Source organism: Salvia hispanica, chromosome 6, assembly GCF_023119035.1.
Source record: "Salvia hispanica cultivar TCC Black 2014 chromosome 6, UniMelb_Shisp_WGS_1.0, whole genome shotgun sequence".
NCBI classification, from domain to species: domain Eukaryota; kingdom Viridiplantae; phylum Streptophyta; class Magnoliopsida; order Lamiales; family Lamiaceae; genus Salvia; species Salvia hispanica.
Genome location: NC_062970.1, coordinates 21439156 through 21458049, shown reverse-complemented (window position 1 = coordinate 21458049; position 18894 = coordinate 21439156). Strand labels below are relative to the sequence as shown.

General features: G+C 37.4%; 2 protein-coding genes and 1 long non-coding RNA gene across 3 annotated transcripts; all 3 read right to left on the bottom strand.

Annotated features, from left to right (window-relative positions):
• Nucleotides 1-6472: 6472 nt before the first annotated feature.
• Nucleotides 6473-7510, bottom strand: LOC125194915. The gene is made up of 2 exons (XM_048093128.1): nt 7168-7510; nt 6473-7026 (listed from the first exon to the last, which is right to left on the bottom strand). The coding sequence occupies exons 1-2, from the start codon at nt 7508-7510 to the stop codon at nt 6473-6475; spliced, it is 897 nt and encodes a 298-aa protein (XP_047949085.1).
• Nucleotides 7511-8307: 797 nt separating this feature from the next.
• On the bottom strand, nt 8308-13479 carry LOC125193650 (beta-glucosidase 44-like). Its single transcript, XM_048091487.1, has 11 exons — nt 13222-13479; nt 12890-12948; nt 10857-10932; nt 10695-10766; nt 10509-10596; nt 9952-10204; nt 9679-9794; nt 9206-9423; nt 9082-9113; nt 8892-8994; nt 8308-8793 (listed from the first exon to the last, which is right to left on the bottom strand). The coding sequence occupies exons 1-11, from the start codon at nt 13469-13471 to the stop codon at nt 8516-8518; spliced, it is 1545 nt and encodes a 514-aa protein (XP_047947444.1). The 5' UTR covers nt 13472-13479; the 3' UTR covers nt 8308-8515.
• A 2182-nt stretch (nt 13480-15661) lies between these two features.
• Nucleotides 15662-18508, bottom strand: LOC125193653. Its single transcript, XR_007171605.1, has 2 exons — nt 18297-18508; nt 15662-16204 (listed from the first exon to the last, which is right to left on the bottom strand). It is a non-coding gene; the product is annotated as an uncharacterized LOC125193653 (long non-coding RNA).
• Between the last annotated feature and the right edge of the window lie 386 nt (nt 18509-18894).

The following is an 18894-nucleotide window of genomic DNA, read 5'->3' as shown; positions in this document are numbered from 1 at the left end:
ACCTAATCAATACACATGTATGTATTGCTTCTTTGGATCCCACGTGTGTTATCACATTTTCATACACAAATATGAGTATTTATCTAAATACTATGGCGGCTAAAGTTTGGTCAATTTAAAAATTCTAATAAAGGACGTCTACTATATGTAATAAAACAATTCCACATATAAAAAAAAATTAACTAACACCAATACACGTAAATACACGTAAATCCAAACTTATACAAACATATACACATACTTATATATTTCTCATAATTAATTATAGTGTCATTTTGGTAGCTGCTAATTTATTATTTATAATGCCAATGATATCATAATATGCGATGACAAATAATAATATATGTTCCGGGTTAGGGCCGTCACACTCCATCCTGGCTAGGCACTACAGTCATCCCCCCTTGCGTAGGACTTACTCATTCACTATCAGATATTGCATAGATAATCCATGCATCTAATAACTTTATCACCTCTTTGCTCACTACATCTTGCATGATAGGATTAAGTCTACGTTGGTTTTGCACACGAGTTTTATGCCATTCCTCAAGTAAAATTCTATGCATGCACGTGGTTGGGCTAATCCCTTTCAAATCACTAATAGACCAGCCTATGGCAGACCTATACTTGTTCAAAACACACAAGAGCTTCTCACACTCTTTCTCACTCAAAGCAGCGGACACAACAACCAGATAGGCGTTATCTGGCCCTAAGAATGCGTACCCGAGATGTTCGGGGGAGAGGTTTTAGCTCTACCTTCAGCGGTCCCTGTGGCTTCCGCACTGCTTTCTTCCATTCTGCCTCTTCTTCAGGAGTGCGTAATGGCAAGAATGCGTTCCCTTTTTGAGGGATTCTTTCTGGTAGCACTTCTAATTCTGCAATTATGGCACACACATTAGCATCTGATAAGGCTAATTTCATGCATTGGTTATGGGGATAAATTCTGTGATTTCCTGGGTCTAACAAGGTTTTATAAGCCAGGTGTGTAGAGAAATCGCCAGATCCAGGAAGAAGGAGAGGATCACCTAGAGAAGGAAGCTGGCAGAGAATGTGAGCAGGAAAGAAGAGGAGTTTACTAGACGAAGGAGCATCCGAAAGGAGGGCAAAATGGGAAGCACAAGGAAGAGTCTAGAAGCTCCATCCCTTATAAATAAGAGCACGCACCCAATATGAAAAGAGCATTTTTTCTCACCATCAGCTCTTAGCTCAGCCTTTCTCATTCTCTACACACACTTTTAGGGGAATCATCTGGGGGTTTACGGTTCAGGAATTTATCGGCCGTGTGTAACACCGTCTCCACAGGAGGCGAAGATACAATCTCTTTACCTGCTTTCTGTTTATGTTTCTGGATTTCCCGAGACTTCGCTGTTCGAAGCTCGATCGTATTTTGCTCAGTTTCTGTTAGATATTGCACTACTTGCTATGGAATCTGTTACTTTGGTTTCCTTTTACGTTATAGTTGCATTATCTGTTCACTTTTGATGCTTATTGGTGGTTGATCTAAATTTGGAGTTTAAATTGCATGGAAATTTGTAGTTGATCGACTGAAATTGGTTAAATCTGTGAGATCGGAGATGGAATTTGTGTCGGTTTGTTGTGGATGGCTTGGATCCAGAGTGGATGAAGCATCCAGTGTTTGGATGTGTTCACGTTTGCATGGTTGTAATGTTTAATTTCTGTTTTCTTGTTTACCTCGTCTAGTAATAGTAAATTTGCTTTAGTTTCTATACATGATCGCATTAATCGGTTTAATTTAGTTTACCGTGTTTCGATCTTTGTTTTACTCTATTTTTCCTCTGCATTTCGTGATCAAAGTTTGGAGAAGATGATGTCGCTGTTAGTTAAATCTTTAGTTAGTTAATTTGCAGCTTTTCTGTCGTACCATGTTGTTTTGGGAAATGGTCCCCACGCTCTGCTTTTTCTCTGTTTAGGTTAGTTTTAGGAAGTCGTTTACCAGGTCTAGAAGTTAACTCAAGCACGTCTGGTCGTCAGTATGCATGTTTAGTTATCTTCGCCTAGATCTAGCTGTTAGGATATAGCATTTCATTTCCCAAGTCTAAGAATTAAATCTCAACCTCGAAAATTGGGTGGCAGCAACCAAAAATAGTTTCCAGGTCTTTTAACATGTTTACTTACGCATCCATCTCTGTGGATTCAATCCCTGCTTCCCTGTACTAATCTTTTAGTATAGCGGGTTGAGGGTTTGAAAGGGGAAGGAAGTGATTGTGTGCACAACGACAGGTAACTCGAGGATTCTCTGAGTTCCTAGACCCAGTGTCTAGTGTATTCTCTGGATCTGGGAAGTTCAAATTTATACAGCAACACACACTCACATCACATCTCGTTTTCAGCATCACAAGAAGATAAGTCAGCACTAGTTGTGAAAGAATTTATTAGACAAGACTCAAGAGGATCCTGGGTTTGATGATAAGTGACTTCCACTTCTCCCACACAATCGGTGACGACTTGGATGACACTACATTCTTGGTAGTCTTCTGCCCCCTCCTTTCCATGGAATTTCAGGGCGTCGTAGATGTTGAATGTAATGCTTTCATCGTGCAGCTTCAATGTAAGCTCTCATTTCTGTACATCTAAAAATGGTCTCCCAAGAATGGTCTCCCCTAGTAGCTAAAAATGGTCTCCCAAGAACTAAGGGCACCTTCTTGTCCTCCTGCATGTCTAACACAACAAAATCAGCTGGGAAAATAAATTCTCCAACCTTTACCAAAACATCTTCCACTATCCCCATTGGTGTTTTTGTGCTCCGATCTGCCATTTGCAACGTGATTGAGGTAGGGCAGATGTTATCAACATCTAGCTTCCTGTAAAAAGATAAAGGCATCAAATTAATACTAGATCCTAGATCACATAATGCCTTACCTTTCACATCATTCCCTAAAACACAAGATAAAGTAAAACTCCCAGGGTCCTTGTGTTTAATGGGTAATCCCTTTTGGATGATAGCGCTGCAGCTCTCTGTCAAGCCTACTGTCTCATACTTTTCCCACTTTCTTTTCTTGGCCACCACATCCTTCAGAAATTTAGCATAATTGGGCATTTGTTGCTGTGGACCTTGCACATTGTTTCCAAAAATATGGCAAATTGGGCGTCAAGCTTCTTGCTTTTTAATCGTTGGGGATATGGGATGGTGACACTGCTGTGTGGTAGTGCATCTGACTGCTGCCTCTCCGCCGGCGGACCGCCACGATGTGGTGTGGCGGCCGCTGGGATTTCATCAGTGACGGTTCTAAGCTCTATCTCCTTTTGGGGTGTAGACGGCAGGTCACCGTGTTTGGGTGCGGCGGGCCGCCGCACGTCTTCAGCAGACGTGTTGCTGGGCGACTTCTCTGCCTCCCTTCTTCCCCTGCCTAGGTCTCCTGCCTCCGGAGGTTGATATGTAGTTCCGCTACGCAACTGCACAGCATGGCACTTTTCTTTTGGGTTTACCTCTGGCAGGCCAGGAAGCGTATCTGGAGTGTGCTTGCTTCCTATGGTTGTAGCTAGGATCCCAAGGTTAAATTCCAACATCCCGACTTGAGTGACGAGGTTTGACAACCCTCTTTCCAAGGTGCTTGTATTCCTTTCTAAATATTCGAGCCTCCGGTTTGTCACCTTTCTATGTTCGAGGACTTCAGCGATGCGGATTTCTAACAGATCCTCCCAACTGGAACGGGGTTGATCCTCCATACCTGCACATATCTCGGAATAGTTATCAGAACAGTAATCTTGTGCATCATAGGAGTAATCAGAGCAGCTTGGGTCGTAGTATGATCCCCCATGGTCGGGGCTATAACACTCGTAATATCCTCCTTGCTGCTCATCGTAGTAACCATATGGATTCTCCATGCCTGCAGGGAAATCCATTAAAAGAACATAAAAATAAAAATAAAAATAAAATGAAAGCGATTAAAATCCAAAGTAGTAAAATTGTCTGTTTGAAGATATCACTCCAAAGTGAATTGTCTTCCCCGGCAATGCCGCCAAAAACTTGATGCACTTTTTATTAGCACTAAATAAACATGCAAGTATACAAAGTATATATAGTATAGCTAAAGGTCAGTACCGGGATATCGAACACGGGGAAGGCAAACACAAAGCGTCTATCCTCTACTAAAACTCAATTACTATCTGGAAGAACCGAAGGTTTTAAAAACTTTTGAAAACTGAAAATATTTGAAAATAAATAACAACTAGATGCGAGTAAAACACATAGACAATCGATAGAGATAAGGGAATCCCAGGGATGTGCGTTCACAGTTATGGTTATACAAATTTCAAACTACAATACCCTAACACAGTTATTACTTTGATAGGACAAGTCACCTAGCTTATGTTCATGCGATGCAAACGTTGATTACAAAATTAGGGTTGTCAATCCTAACACGTAACTCCATAAAGCTCCTAAGACCTTTGAAAAGTCATCAATCTCAATTAACAGTGTCATTTTAAGGGAAGCTAACTGTAGCGTCTACTAAGTGAATCTAACTCGCTAGAACTCTCTCACAGTTATGAAGCAAGTTATATTAAATCATGCAAGATTATGTCACTCAATCATGCAGTATCAAAACTACTTAGGGAAGAAACAAAGTAAAAACAAAACGGATATTAAATAGAAAAAAGGAATTGTATAACCAAAGTCGTTACTAACACATCCCTAGAATCCTATGAGTTTAGTTACACATAATGAAATAATCTAAACACATAGATTGAAGGGAAAACAATCTGAATATAAAACTAAAGCAAATAAAACCCGTAGGTTAAATCCTTGTCGTTCTTGATGTACTTGAAATCCTTCTCTAACTCCTTGCACAAGTGAAGTACTCTACCTTTTGATCTCTGTGAATTATTTTGCAAGTAGAAGCTCTCTAATTTGATGAAGCTTGAGGTCTTATTTATAGGGAAAAGCTATTCATTGTTGTAGAAGGAAAAGACCCTCAAAATATGGTAAATCTTGGAGCAAATCTAGGGCATCTCGGATTCGACGCCTTTCTCCGGCGGGCCGCCGCACCTTGGCCGGCGGTCGCCGCGTTGGAGTCCAGAGAATCCGAGCGTATCAGGAGTATACGTATATGTTTAAATTTAAAAAATGATAATTATTTAGGAAAAAGGAATAATTCATATCTCAATAAGCCACCTACTCTCTTTGTCCCTTAAAAATAGACCACATTTCTCATTTTGAGATGTCCCTTAAAAACATATCAATTCTATTTAAAGAAACTTTTCTCTCTCTAATGAGGTGGGTCACATTCTCCACTTACAATACTTCAATCATTTTTTCTTTCTATCTATGCCTTACTTTACCAATTGTGCATTAAAATACATGTTGTTTCAAATGTTGTCTAATTTTTAGGGGCGATGGAGTATTAGTTTCGAGTTTAAATAACATTTATTTGAGTATGTATTCATTTATTATAGATATAAAACTATACATAGAAATATAATATGAAAAAATTACTCTCTTCGTCCCTAATTATGTGTTTCAATTTTTTCATTTTGTTTTTTTCCTTATTAATTGTCCTATTTTATTTACTATACCTCCTCTAACACATTCTATCACAATTTTTAATATTAACATATAAATATAGGCCCGTGTACCACAAATTTTTTAACCCACTTTTCTTTATATTTTTTAAAATCTATGTGTGATCAAAATGGTACACATATTGAAGGACGGAGGGAGTAAAATTTATTGATTCTTATTGGCTCAACAGGTTGGTTTGAAATCCAAAAGTTTAGGGTTAGAGTTCAAAATTTATTACATAATAAATTTATAACTCAAATAACTCATACTGGAATAGCCTAACAATCTAAGTTGGTTAACCCAACCGATGTTCCTTTGTAGCAGCGTCGGGCTTTGAGGCAAATTTACTTGCTCTTTTTCACGGTTTGACGATGGCCATGGAGTTCTCAACATAGGTTTGGGTTGAGTTGGATGCAACTGCGGAGGCCATAAATGGTAAGTAGACCCAATATTCCACCAACCTATTCTACTCACATTTCATTATAAAATTAATATATATAAGTGAGACTCATAATCTACTAACTTATTCAAAACACTTTTCTTTACATTTTTCAAAATCGTGCCCACACTAAATATGAAACTTAATGTGGGACGGAGGTAGTATTTCTTTTTACATTGCATAGTCTTGACAGATAAAAAGATTGCATCGAATCTATGGGATTCTCTTAATGTTTTTTGTATTTTAATCATTGTATCTTATGTAATTCAAATCACTTTTGATCTTGGATTATGTACGAGGGCATCCACAATGGGGCGGACTAAGCCCCGCCCTATGCACCGCCACATCAGCATTTTATCCTCCACCCCTTCCACCTGCAATGGGGCGGACTATAGCTCGCCCTAAGCATTTTACTTCTATTTCGTGAATATTTAAACACTACAAAAATTGGAGAAAACATCTTCATTCCATAGAAAGTTCAAATTTTACATACGAAATAAATAAACTACAAATCTTCAATGGCCGAAACGCTTCCAAACTTCTTCAGTCATGTCGCCTATGAGCGCCGCCTGATCTTGTTGGCTGCGCATTGAGGTCTGTCTCTGTAGAACCTCACCGAAGCCCATCGGTAATCCTCGAGCGACAGGCGGGGTCGCCGTGCTGGAGCTAGATCCGGCTTCATCAACCACCCAATCGGTGACATGTCCAACTTCTTGTTCGACTATCATGTTATGCATGAAGATGCACGTATACATGACTTCGGCGATGACTTCCTTGAACCAGAAACGCGCCGGACATTTCACAATTGCCCACCGCGATCCAAAAGCCCGCTCCACATCCTTCCGCACAGACTCCTGCTTTGCCGCAAACAAGACTCTCATGTCTCCAATTGGGCAGCTGATCGTCTTCACAAAAACAGGCCACTTTGGGTATATGCCATCGACCAAGTAGTACCCCATATGATATCTGAGGCCGTTGGCAGTGAACTCGATGGCCGGGCAGCGAACCCCTGCACTGACGGCGAAGAGGGTGGACGAGTTGAGGACGTTGATGTCGTTGTTCGACCCGGCTACATCGAATTAGGCATGGCAGATCCAGAGGCTGTGGTCAGCAACGGCTTTCAGGATCATCGTCGGGTGGTTGCCCTTGTAGCCACTAGTAAATTGGCCTTTCCACGTCGTCGGGCAGTTCTTCCACTGCCAGTGCATACAGTCGATGCTCCCTAGCATTCCAGGGAAGCCGTGGACCATCTCGTGCATCCTCATCAGGCTCTGGCAATCATCAGCAGTCGGAGGTCGCAAATATGTGTCGCCAAAAGCCTCCACAACTCCCTTACGAAAATTATTTAGAAAACTGCGGCCAGTTGTCTCCCCGACGTGAAGGTACTCGTCGAACATATCCGCTGTGGTGCAATAGGCCAATTGCCGGATCGTAACCGTGCACTTCTGCAACGGCGTAAGTCTGGGTCTCCCGATGTCGTCTTCCCGATACTGGAAGTATTCATCACGTCCTTCCAACGTCCGCACAATGCGGAGAAAAAGATCTCGCCGCATTCTAAAACGGCGGTAAAAAACGGTGGGGCCCCACCATGGTTGCTCGGCAAAATAGTCTGCGAACAGCCGTTCGTGAGCTACATCATGCTCCCGAGGGACAAACGTCCGACGTCGAATCGGCCGAGGGACCCGTGCCGCCGCCGCTGCCTGCTCCCGCTCCCCGCTCCATTTGTGCCAAGCATTCCGCCGGGATTCATTTTTTAGGAGATGAGACAGAATAATTGAGGAGATGTTAAATTGGGGTGTTTGAAATGGTAGAGAATTGTGGTGTTTAAATATGAGAATTGACGATGCGACGGAAGATGAGCATCGTCCGTGCTTCGTCCGCGGACGGATCGATTGGGTGCGGACGATGGTTATAGTGGATGGCCCGAGACCTTGATTTATTTTGTTTTAATGTGGACGTGTTGAAATCCGCCTAACCCCGCCTCTACAGAATGATAAATTACAAATAAAAATTTGATTTGTATCAAAATTCAAAAGTGTGGTTGAAAATATAAAAAATCTAAATTCTGATATAAAAATAGAGTTTTGACTGCAATTTCTAGACGATTTTGTGACCAAAACCAAACATTATGGTTCCATAACAAAGTTGTCATTGTGGTTCCGCTACAAAGTTATCATTGGCGATTTATCAATTATATATTCAGATAATCTATTGGACCGAAAATTTGAAATTTTTAACATGTTGAATTTAATATCCATGCGACTCCTCAACTAAATTTATTTATTTTTGGATTGTGGTAGTATTTTAATTTTTAAATATCCAATCAACTTTTCGAGAGGTACACATTAGCTCATCAGAATTTTAAATATGTATTCCAAAATGAACAAGGCACAGAAATACAAGGTACATTTATTCCTAGAGAACTAAAGAAGAAGACCTTCATTCCTTGGATGAGTTGAAGCAAACAACAGTAGACATAGCTAGATACAGAAGTAGAGAAACATTGGTTTCTTATTGATAAACATAGACAAAAGCTACCTTCTTAATTTCCCATGTCATCAATGCTTGCCTCTGTGCTGGAGCTTCTTGAACCAGTAAGCCGACATCTTGGGGTACCTCTTGAGTGTCTTGAAGTCGACATAGACGATGCCAAACCTCGACGTGTAGCCTAATCTCCACTCAAAGTTGTCGACGAATGTCCACTGAAAGTAGCCTTTCACGTTGGCGCCCTCGTCCATGGCCTTCTTTAGTTGGGATAAGTAGCTCTTGTAGTATTTGATTCTTATAGTGTCATGCAATACCTTTGGAAGTGTAAGGTTGCCTGGCTGATCCATTCCTATATTATATATATATATATCTCTCAAATTTTGGATCAATATAGTTAGCAATGTAATAAATATAATTAGAGAACAACATAGTATTATGTTATGTTACCATTCTCAGCCAAAATCATGGTGGGATTGCCATAATGCTCTTTTACATAGTTTACAGCTTTGTAGAGACCCCATGGGACAATGTACAACCAATAGGAATGTGCCTACACATAAATTCAATCAAGCCATATGTGTATATATATAGTTTAGATAAAAATCTTTTTATTATAACAATATTGAGATGAACTCACCCTTGGGCCAATTGGTACTCCATGTCGTTCATCTGCAAAAAAATAAGGATAAGAAAATTACTGGGGAACAAAATTTAATTAAAGTGAAGATGAATGAGATAAAGTAAAATAGAAATTTACATACAAGCAAATCCAACATTCCAATCCTGCTGGTATCCCAAGTGTTTGGATTTAGGCTGGTGAGGATCATACATGTAATATGCAGTGTACTGATTTAAGCCTATGAAATCAAAGGCTCCCTTCACCATCTTCACATCTTTCTTCCTGAACTTGGGCAGCCTTTTTCCTACTATATTCTGCATTGTCTTTGGATACTCTCCATAAACCAAAGGATGCAAGAACCTACAAACAAAATTAAAACATTTGGTTTTACTTAGGGCTGACAATTCGTACACGTTAACAATTTGGTGGTCTTGAACACGATTCTCCATGGACATGACATGACATGAGCACGGTTGTATTTGTGTTGATACGATATGATATCGTAACAATTCATTTCCAACACACTGTTGTATCGATTTTGTACTACTAACTAATTAATTTCGCATGTGTTCATGTCATGTCCATAATTTTTAATATGTAGTAGTATTTCATTACCATCCAAGATGAAAGTCTCTAGCCCTCTGAGCGGCATAGTTGTCTGCTTTCGATCTTGTAAGAGGTTCGTACCACACGAAATCCAACAGAATCCCAATCCTCCCCTTCTGCTTCGCCTGATCACAAAAAATTAAGGAATGTGTTTCAAGAAGCTCTGTTTATTACAAAAAACATGCAGAATTAGAGACGCAATTACTTGTGTTGGACATAGTAAAAAATAATGACCAAAATTGGGGACACAATTATCTACTACACCTTAATCTTTTTAATTACCTGATATCCATTACGATATCTTTGCACGGCGGCGGAATGACTGAGAATGAGATTGTGAGCAACAATGTAAGGCTCAGTGGCAGAGTTCCCCTCCGAGCAATTCCCAAATGCTTTTGAGCATCTCCCGGGAGCAAAGAATCCATTGTCGTATCCCAGTGAGGCAACGACGCGAGGCTCGTTGAACGTCTGCCAGTTCTTCACTCTGTCGCCAAACGTCTTGAAGCAGAATTCAGCGTAATCAGCAAAGTCCTTCCTGCATCATACGAGCTGACGTTGAAGCCACCATTTCCATATAGTATAACCTCCATCCAAAAAAAACAGACTATTTTTACCATTTTGAGCCGTCCGCCGAAATTAGACCAATTTTAAATATGGAAAGTTTTAAACAAATTCTACAATCCACTAACACTACTTCCACCACATTTTCCTCTATCTCTGTTATTTTACCAATTGGGTATTAAAACTTGTGTCATTCACAACTTTATTTATTTTTGTGGACGGAGGTAGTACTATAATTAATTTGGGATGCATTATATGAATATCGTATCGATACTTACACTACTTTACGGCTGAGCCATCCCTTGTACCTATCCTCAAGCGCTTGAGGAAGGTCGTAGTGATTTAGATTAGGATACGGCGTGATGCCTGCACAAAATTATCACACCAATTGTATCCAATAAATAAGAATTTTATAGTACTAAAATTTCAAAATTTTTGCGACATTTAATTTGATGTTTTGGAACCTTTTTTGAGCATGTAATTGATTAACCGGTTGTAGTAAGCAACTCCCTTCCAGTTCACTTTTCCAGTTCCATCTGCATGGTTTTGATGAAACAATTGTGGTGAATTCTTTCAATATATTTTGATTGAAATTTTTTTGTGTATATAAGTAGGTGTAGCCGTACTTGGAAATATTCTGGGCCATGAAATTGAAAACCTGTAGGCATCGAAGTTCATTTTCGCCATCAGATCAATGTCCTCCTGTTCCAACATATTTTAAATTGGTAAGGCAACATTATAATTTCATAAAACATTTTTGATAAAAATGCAAAATATAACCTAAGAATATTTTAAAATTTTGCACGAACAAATTTTTACTTTTGCAATTTAGGAATTAGGAACTGAAATTTACATACTATTTCTGGCTAAAAATTAACATTAGATTGCTTCAATTATAGGAAACATTTTTGGCATTCGCAAGCTCCCATTCCAGATAATGTTACTTACCGCAGGAATCAAACCAACTTTAGGAGCTGATATTTGAACTATGTATTTCAGTTAGCCATAAAAACATAATAAGCATTCATATTTAATTTGAAGTATATATGCCAATATTAGTTTGTTAAAATTATAGTATATCCAAATTTTAGATTAATTGACCCGAAAAACCAATTATTAAACAGACATAGATACTAATTGGATGAGTGGATACTTATCTATCTTTATAATACACTAAAATACAGTAATACTTAAAACTGAAGAATTATTTGAAAATGAGATATCAAGAATGACAAAACGAGACAAAATGAACACCACATAAAAAGAAGACTATAATGATGCTTTATTTTTGTACACAGTACTTTTTTCTCAAAAGAAGTGACAATTTTCACCGACAAAAACGAAAGAGGTTGGACCAGCTCTATTATATTGCTTTCTTGGGTCTACATGCCACATGCTTGCAGTATCCAGCACTAATAAATTATACTCCCTCCATTCCATAAAAGTTGAGTCGTATTCCTTTTTAGTCCGTTCCAATAAAGTTAAGTCATTTCCTTTTTTAACTACAGACAAAACATCTAATCACCTTTATTTTATTCTATCATTTACTTACTCTCTCTTATCTTTTCTACTTTTTTCATCTCTCCTATTTATTTAATATAAATTCTTAATCTCCGTGCCCAAAAGTTTTGTCTCAACTTTTATGGGACGGAGGGAGTAGAAAATATCATACGACAGCCATTACTAAAGATATTCCAGATTTCGAGTTGAATGATTAGGGCCTCATTGCTACCACGTTTATTAATAAATACAATTGAAATAAAAGTATAGACAATAGACAAAGATATTCCAGATTTCGAGTTGAATGATTAATTAAGGGCCTTCCTACCATGCTTATTAATACAATTCACAATAAAACTATAGAAATGGTCCACATATATAAAAAGGGAGAAAAATCATTTCTATTGAAGTTCAATGGACCACTAAACTTTTTTCACACATACGCGTGCGTTTTGGTGGCCTAAATGATTCACACAACTATGTTTTCTAAAATTTCTAAAATCAATAAAAAAATAACTGAAAGAAGTGATGCAACAAAAGTTATAGTATTTCAAATTTGATCATGGTGACATTTTTAGTATGAAATTTTTAACAGTTACAAATAAAACCAATATCTAGCTTTTTTCGTGTCATTATTAGGCCAAATATTTAAAAATAAACTAAAAGTTAGCCACGAATTCTGTACTTAACAACTCTAATTAACCCAAAAAACTCACACGTAAACAATTGAAAACTATTTTAAAATAAGAATATGAGACCTTGTCAATTGATAGCATAAAATATAAAATATATCAGTTGATTCCATAAATTATACTTATCAGACAACTGATATACTAATTTATACTGATAATTAATAAGTTCTCAAATTTTCATATAAAAAAATTTCTGTTGAACAATTTTCTATATTTATAAACTGCATGTTTGGTAGGGGTCATAACTCGGGATGAAAATTTATGAAAAAAAAAACCAACCAAACATTCAATACTAACTAAACAACCACTATTTGATTTAAGTAGTAAGCAGTAACATCAAAAACAAGTGAGATGAAAGAATCCAGAAAGCGTGGCAGAGCTATCATACTGGATCACATAAATAGTTCTACTAATTATGCTAGTTTTATACTGTCATAATAATTAGCTGAACAAAAAAACAAACTCACCTTGTATTTGTGATACTGGTCCACTGACACTTCCCCTGACACATTATTTGGTTCCATTCCTGCTCATTTTTCACAATAATTGACAATAAATGAATAAATAGAGTACAAGAAAGTTATAGTATCTTTTTACCTACAAAATTCGATAATTTTTGTAGCTTGATCAATGAAATCAAGAGGTTAAAAATTGTTTAATACCCGATAAAACACAAATGAAAAATGTATATCGTCATCACTTATAGAACAAGGTATATGAAATTAAAAATCAACCTTACTATATCTTGTGTTAGTAATAAGTAAACAATACCAACTCCAAATAAATAAATAAAAATTACCTGGAATTTTGATGAAGGTATCCCAGATGCTGGGCCCACGGCCGTCTTCGGCGGCAGCGCCCTCGACTTGATAGGCGGAGGCTGCCGTGCCGAAGACGAAGCCCTTAGGGAAGGAGCTCCGGCTGAGGCCTCCCATGTCGAAATTGACGGCGGAATCCAGCGAGGCATTGTCTTCGTGAGTAGCAAAACATTGCACCGAGAAGAGAAGAAGCAATAAGAGAAATGGGGCGGCGTTACTCATCTCATTCATTCACTACAAAATGGAAATGGTGTGACTGAGAAGTAGAATGACAGTGCTTTACTTATAGAACAAACAGTATTGGTAGTGGGCCCCATGCAAATCACCTTTGAAAGATCAAATTAATTAACAATAAATTATGTTTTTGATTTTTTTGATTTATTTTAAAAGTTATGAGATACTCCCTTTGACTAAATGATTTTACAATTATGTAAAAGAGTTTAAACTAATTGATTTTTGGCAAAATAAATGACTCAATCAAATTCAAACATCCCACATTAAACAGATGGAGTAATAAAATCAAAAATAAAATTGTTATAATAATTTTAAGGATGCATTTATTTTGAAATAAGTGAAAGTAGTATTAAGTTTAATTAATAAAATGCTACTAGTAGTGGATATTGATAAAAGAAATAGGTCACAATAACATATCTTGCAAACAATAAGTTATACTCCAACCGTCACTGAAAGTATGAACTACAATTTCCTTTTTAGTCTGTCCCTAAAAAATATAAACTTTTTAATTTGGAAACTCATTTTCTTTCTAATGAGTTGAGACTCATTCTCCACTAATAAGACGAAATGCGATTTTACAAAATCAAAGCTATGTCGTCGTGGATATACACGTAATGTGGAATTACAAGTGTGACGTGTATAAGATCATCTTCAATCATACATTAAGTCTCATTTTTTGTGTAGAAAACTTCTTCAATCGTATTGGAAATCTAAACTTAGTTTTGCATTTCTCTACGGAAACACTAAATATGGGTGTGTACTGCAGCTGTTGTAAAATTTTTGTGAGACATATGCTAAAAAATGGTGTAAAGTTGAATATGGTGTAAATAGTTGGAATAAAATTACTTTTTAGTGTGAAATAACCAAAAATGGGTTTGAGTTCGATATAAATGGTTGGAAATGTCCTAATAAATCTATGGTTGCGACATTTTATTCTTGAGGCCTTTAATGTAGATATATATTGTTTGTAGGGCAAACATATTTTTAGTGGTTACATGACAAATTAAAATCTAATTTTACGAGGATTTGTTTTCAGTGATTAAAACAATTTAAATTAGAGTGAACTGCATTTTAGGAATATGTACATTTGTTAAGGACCTTCTCCTTAACTGCGATCGGCAGCGTGTTTGCGGTGATCGAAAAGTGTTCCGGCGCCCTTCGTCGGGTCAGCGGAAGTAATAGTTTCAGGCTGTCCACGGTTCCTCCGTCGGGCAGCGTGAGAACTAGGGTTGAAAGATAATTCATAAGATATGTGGGCAAATAATATTTTAATTCATTGATTGATTTAAAAAGATAACAAGCTCTCCTATTTATAATACTAGAATACTACTGGCGGACATCGTCCTTTCCGCTCTCGTCTCCCTCCTCTTTAAAGCTGTGTGTCGTCGCGAACTGCTCAAGTTGGACAGTCGACCTGATCAGGTCAGCCTACTTTTGCCTGTTTCACCTGCAATGATGCGGGTGAGTGGATCCTGTAAAAGCTCGGGCTGATCAAGCTGAGTAGCTCTGACTTGAGTGAGAGGAAATGAGAGGCTGAAGGGGATGCGACATCAAAAACCTTAACCCACTAATACTATTTGATTAGTATAGGTAAAGTAAGGATCGATCCCACAGAGATGATGCGTTTTGAATTGTTTGTGTGATACGGCCTGGGGCTTGGCTGCTGCCACGCTTTACTTTAGGGGGATGGGTTAAGTATCTACTGGTGCGGAAAATGAAAGAACTAATCTAAACTAAATAACTTAAACTACCTAACCGATCAACTAAGAAAACATTACTATAAAAAGATAAACAGAATAAACGGGGTTGTCAGGCCCCTGCAAAAATGTACGAAAAGCAAATTAATTTTAACAGAATCGTCTTCCTCAGAGCAGCAACAAATCTGAAAAGTTGAAGAAGGTGAAACAAAACAAAAACACATAAAACTTAAAATTGCTTCTACGATCTAAGCTACGACAACGTAAAAAGAAGAACTATGGCTAAAACATGCAGAAATGAAAAGAAAGCACGTAGATCTATAAGGAAAACAAGGACTCAAACAGAAAACAACAGATCTAAACCAAGACTCAAAAGAGAACATAAAAGAGAAAGCAGATCTAAGCATTAAAACATAAAACAAGCACGAAGCTAAGAAACGAAATCATAAACTTCAGTCTAAACTAAAACAAACAGGAATGAGAGTCAATACATGAAAATAAAACAGAACTAAACTAAGAAAGCAGGAAATTGTTCATCACCCCTTCTCGGAGTGGAATACCAAAATAGAAACTGGAAATGTGCGAGAACAGCAAGGAAACAGCTAACTACCAGTTACTCTAGACGGAACCAAGTGTGTGCGAGAGATTGAAAAGCTCTGAATTGAAGAGAACTCTGATTTCAGCCCTGGAAGAGAGCTAGAAATCCTACCTACTCTAAAGAGAACTCCCCTCTAAACTACTCAGCAAGAAATGAAATGTGGGGGAACTCCCTTCTCTTAGTGTGCAAGGCTCCTTTATATAGGGAGGCGTATGGCTCTGATCCCTAGGGTACCACCCCTCCTAAAATGACGCCTTTGCCCTTCACACTTTAGAGTGGAGTTCATAGTCTTCTCTCCAGCGCAAGGTTGGCTGGCTTCGGTTGAAATATGACTTGATCAGTTCAAAAGCCGCTCATTTTCTCTTCTTTTCCCATCTTTTGCTTTCGCCCTCTAGAATGATGTGATCTTCGGTTTCCGGCAAAATCTACACACACCTGGCTCAAAAAGGGTCGTTAGTTTGCTGATTTTAGTGCAGTTTTGCTATAAAACAAATGCATGAAACGGGTCTCATCAAACTGCTCACACTTAACCCATACTTGTCCTCAAGTATGAAAGAAAAGAAAAAGAAAAGAGGCACGATTCAATGCATGGTTTTTATTGGAAAACAGCAAACAAAGAACAACAAAAATCTAGAAAATAAGAAAAATAATGAAATGACTAAACACATTAACACATGGAAAGAAAGAGAAAAAACATAGATAAGAAATATAGAACTGGCTTATTTTGATTGGCAATCATCCCCACAAGCTTAAGGTCAATCCAATCGTCTACAGTCTTAGATTCCTTTTCCTCCCCTCTTCTACCTAGTCATGCTAGTCCTTTTGTCAAGATAGCTCCTTTCACCCTAATTGTTGGATTCACTCGGTAACTCAATCCTCACCAGAATTGTTAGGACCATTTTTCTCATCATTTTGCCATACCATTGATGCTAGGGTTCTACTGACAGAAGCTAACTCCTTAAGGTCTTTTATTTAGGTTGTAACAAGGCCAATGGTTGTAGTGTATGTAGGTGAGAATCCTAGGGTTCTATGTTCATGCTGACTGGTACCAAGATGAAGGACATGTGAACTCAGAGACAGAACCGGGACAACCTCCCTATGTATAGACTGAACATTATTCAAACTACCCTTAGCCATTTTGGTCTTATTTCAGGATATTTTTTTGCTTAGGGTCAAGTTACAACATTTCCTGCCCTTTTTCTTTTTTCTATTTCTTTTTGTGGGTCAGGTTATAAGAGTTCTTGCCCTTTTATATAACCTTTCTTTCTTATTTTTCTTGGGATCAGGTTACAATATTTCCTGCCCATTTTCTGATCTCCTTTTTCTTTCTAAAATTTTTCTTTGGGTCAGGTTACAAGGTTTCCTGCCCATTTTCTTTCTACCTCTTTCCATATCCCCTGTTTTGCACTTCTAGACTCTATCCCCAACGGTGAGCTGCGCTAGCCTATCCCCTTGTTCACATGACATGGAGGCTTAGGGATTCAAAAGAAGGGATTATCATTTAGAAAGCTCAAGTTGCAACTATTGGGTGCCCTTACAATGAGGCAGGTTCTTATAGTTCGAAAGAAAAGTTGGCCCAACTGGTTATTCCTATTGCCTTTAGTCCTTACTGTCACACCTCAACCCTTATGACGTATGCACTTACTATAAATAAATTTAAAATTTAAATAAGCAATCCACATGTCAAGTAAATAAAACACATATCTTATATAATTTCAAAACTAATATTTAACAAGTGCATATTTCAAAACATTCTAAACCGTGGTGGGACCCTCTCACCACTCTATATACTACACATTTATCTACTTGCAAAAATGATGAGGAGGAGAAGGATGCCAAAAATGCGTCAGCTGCCAACCCTGATAACATGTGGAGTTCCTATGACTTACGTTGACCCAAAAGGTTCACTGATATCTTATTCCTGAAAAATATTAATGGTTTGTATGAGCCACAACTCCGTGTATATAAACCTTACCTTTAATTTCACATACAAATATCAAACATATTCTTTAATCAAAGTATATTACCAGAAGTAATAAATATCATAAACAATTTAATGTTCATATGCATATGCCTCTCCGTTCTTTTCATTATTTTGTGACAGATCAAGCCTGGTATCTGCCCGGGATTTCCATTGTATACGACCCGAAGGTCCCTTTTTTATCATTTGACCTTTCCATGAAGGCCCCTTTTTGCATATTTTCTTTGACCCGTAGGTCCATTATCATAGAATATGACCCGTAGGTCTATTTCCATTACCATTGATATCACATCCAGGGCAAGATTGTCACATATCCTCTTTAATCCCATGATTCAAGTAATTCTAATGCCAAATAAAAATATACCAATTGCACCACTGGCATATTTTTTGCACTAATCACAAACCCACATCATATTACACCATCAATATCAAATAACACATAATCATTTCAGGCTCACATCATATAGTTCAAATATTCACTCCAATTTAACACATAGCAATCAATCACATAAAACATGTAAAATTAAAAGTGTGATTTATACACACCTGATCACGATGGGTAAACTACTCAAAAGCTCGATCTCTTCTCTTCGTCTATCACTCTCATTTATAGTTGTTACTTCTAAAGCTTAAATATTCTTCTCCTTCTCCTGTTCTTTTACTGTTCATATTTTGTATTAAAAGCTTTCTTTCCTTTCCTTCTAAATATATGTATAGCAAAACTTATTCTCTTCTCCCTTCCTCATTCTCATGCAAGAAATAAAGAACAAAAATATTATAGTCATGTACATTAATGGCAAAAACTATATGACTCACCTTATATTTTGTTCAGTATTTTATAGGAAAACACGTATAAAAGAAGTAGTAGAAACGTGTAGCTTGGTAAAAATTTAGGCCACAAAGTAATACATAAAAATGCTTCGCTATGCCACGTACACACATTTATATTTTTAATCTAAGTAGTCTTTGTCTATCTAAAAACATGCACATATTTAAATTTATACATACATATAATATGTAGATATAAATACGTACATGTACTATTATAATATTATCCCATGCTAAGTATACACATGTTACTACTATTATTTATATTATAAAATATAATATATATACACACATCCATTTTAACCATTCCAATAAA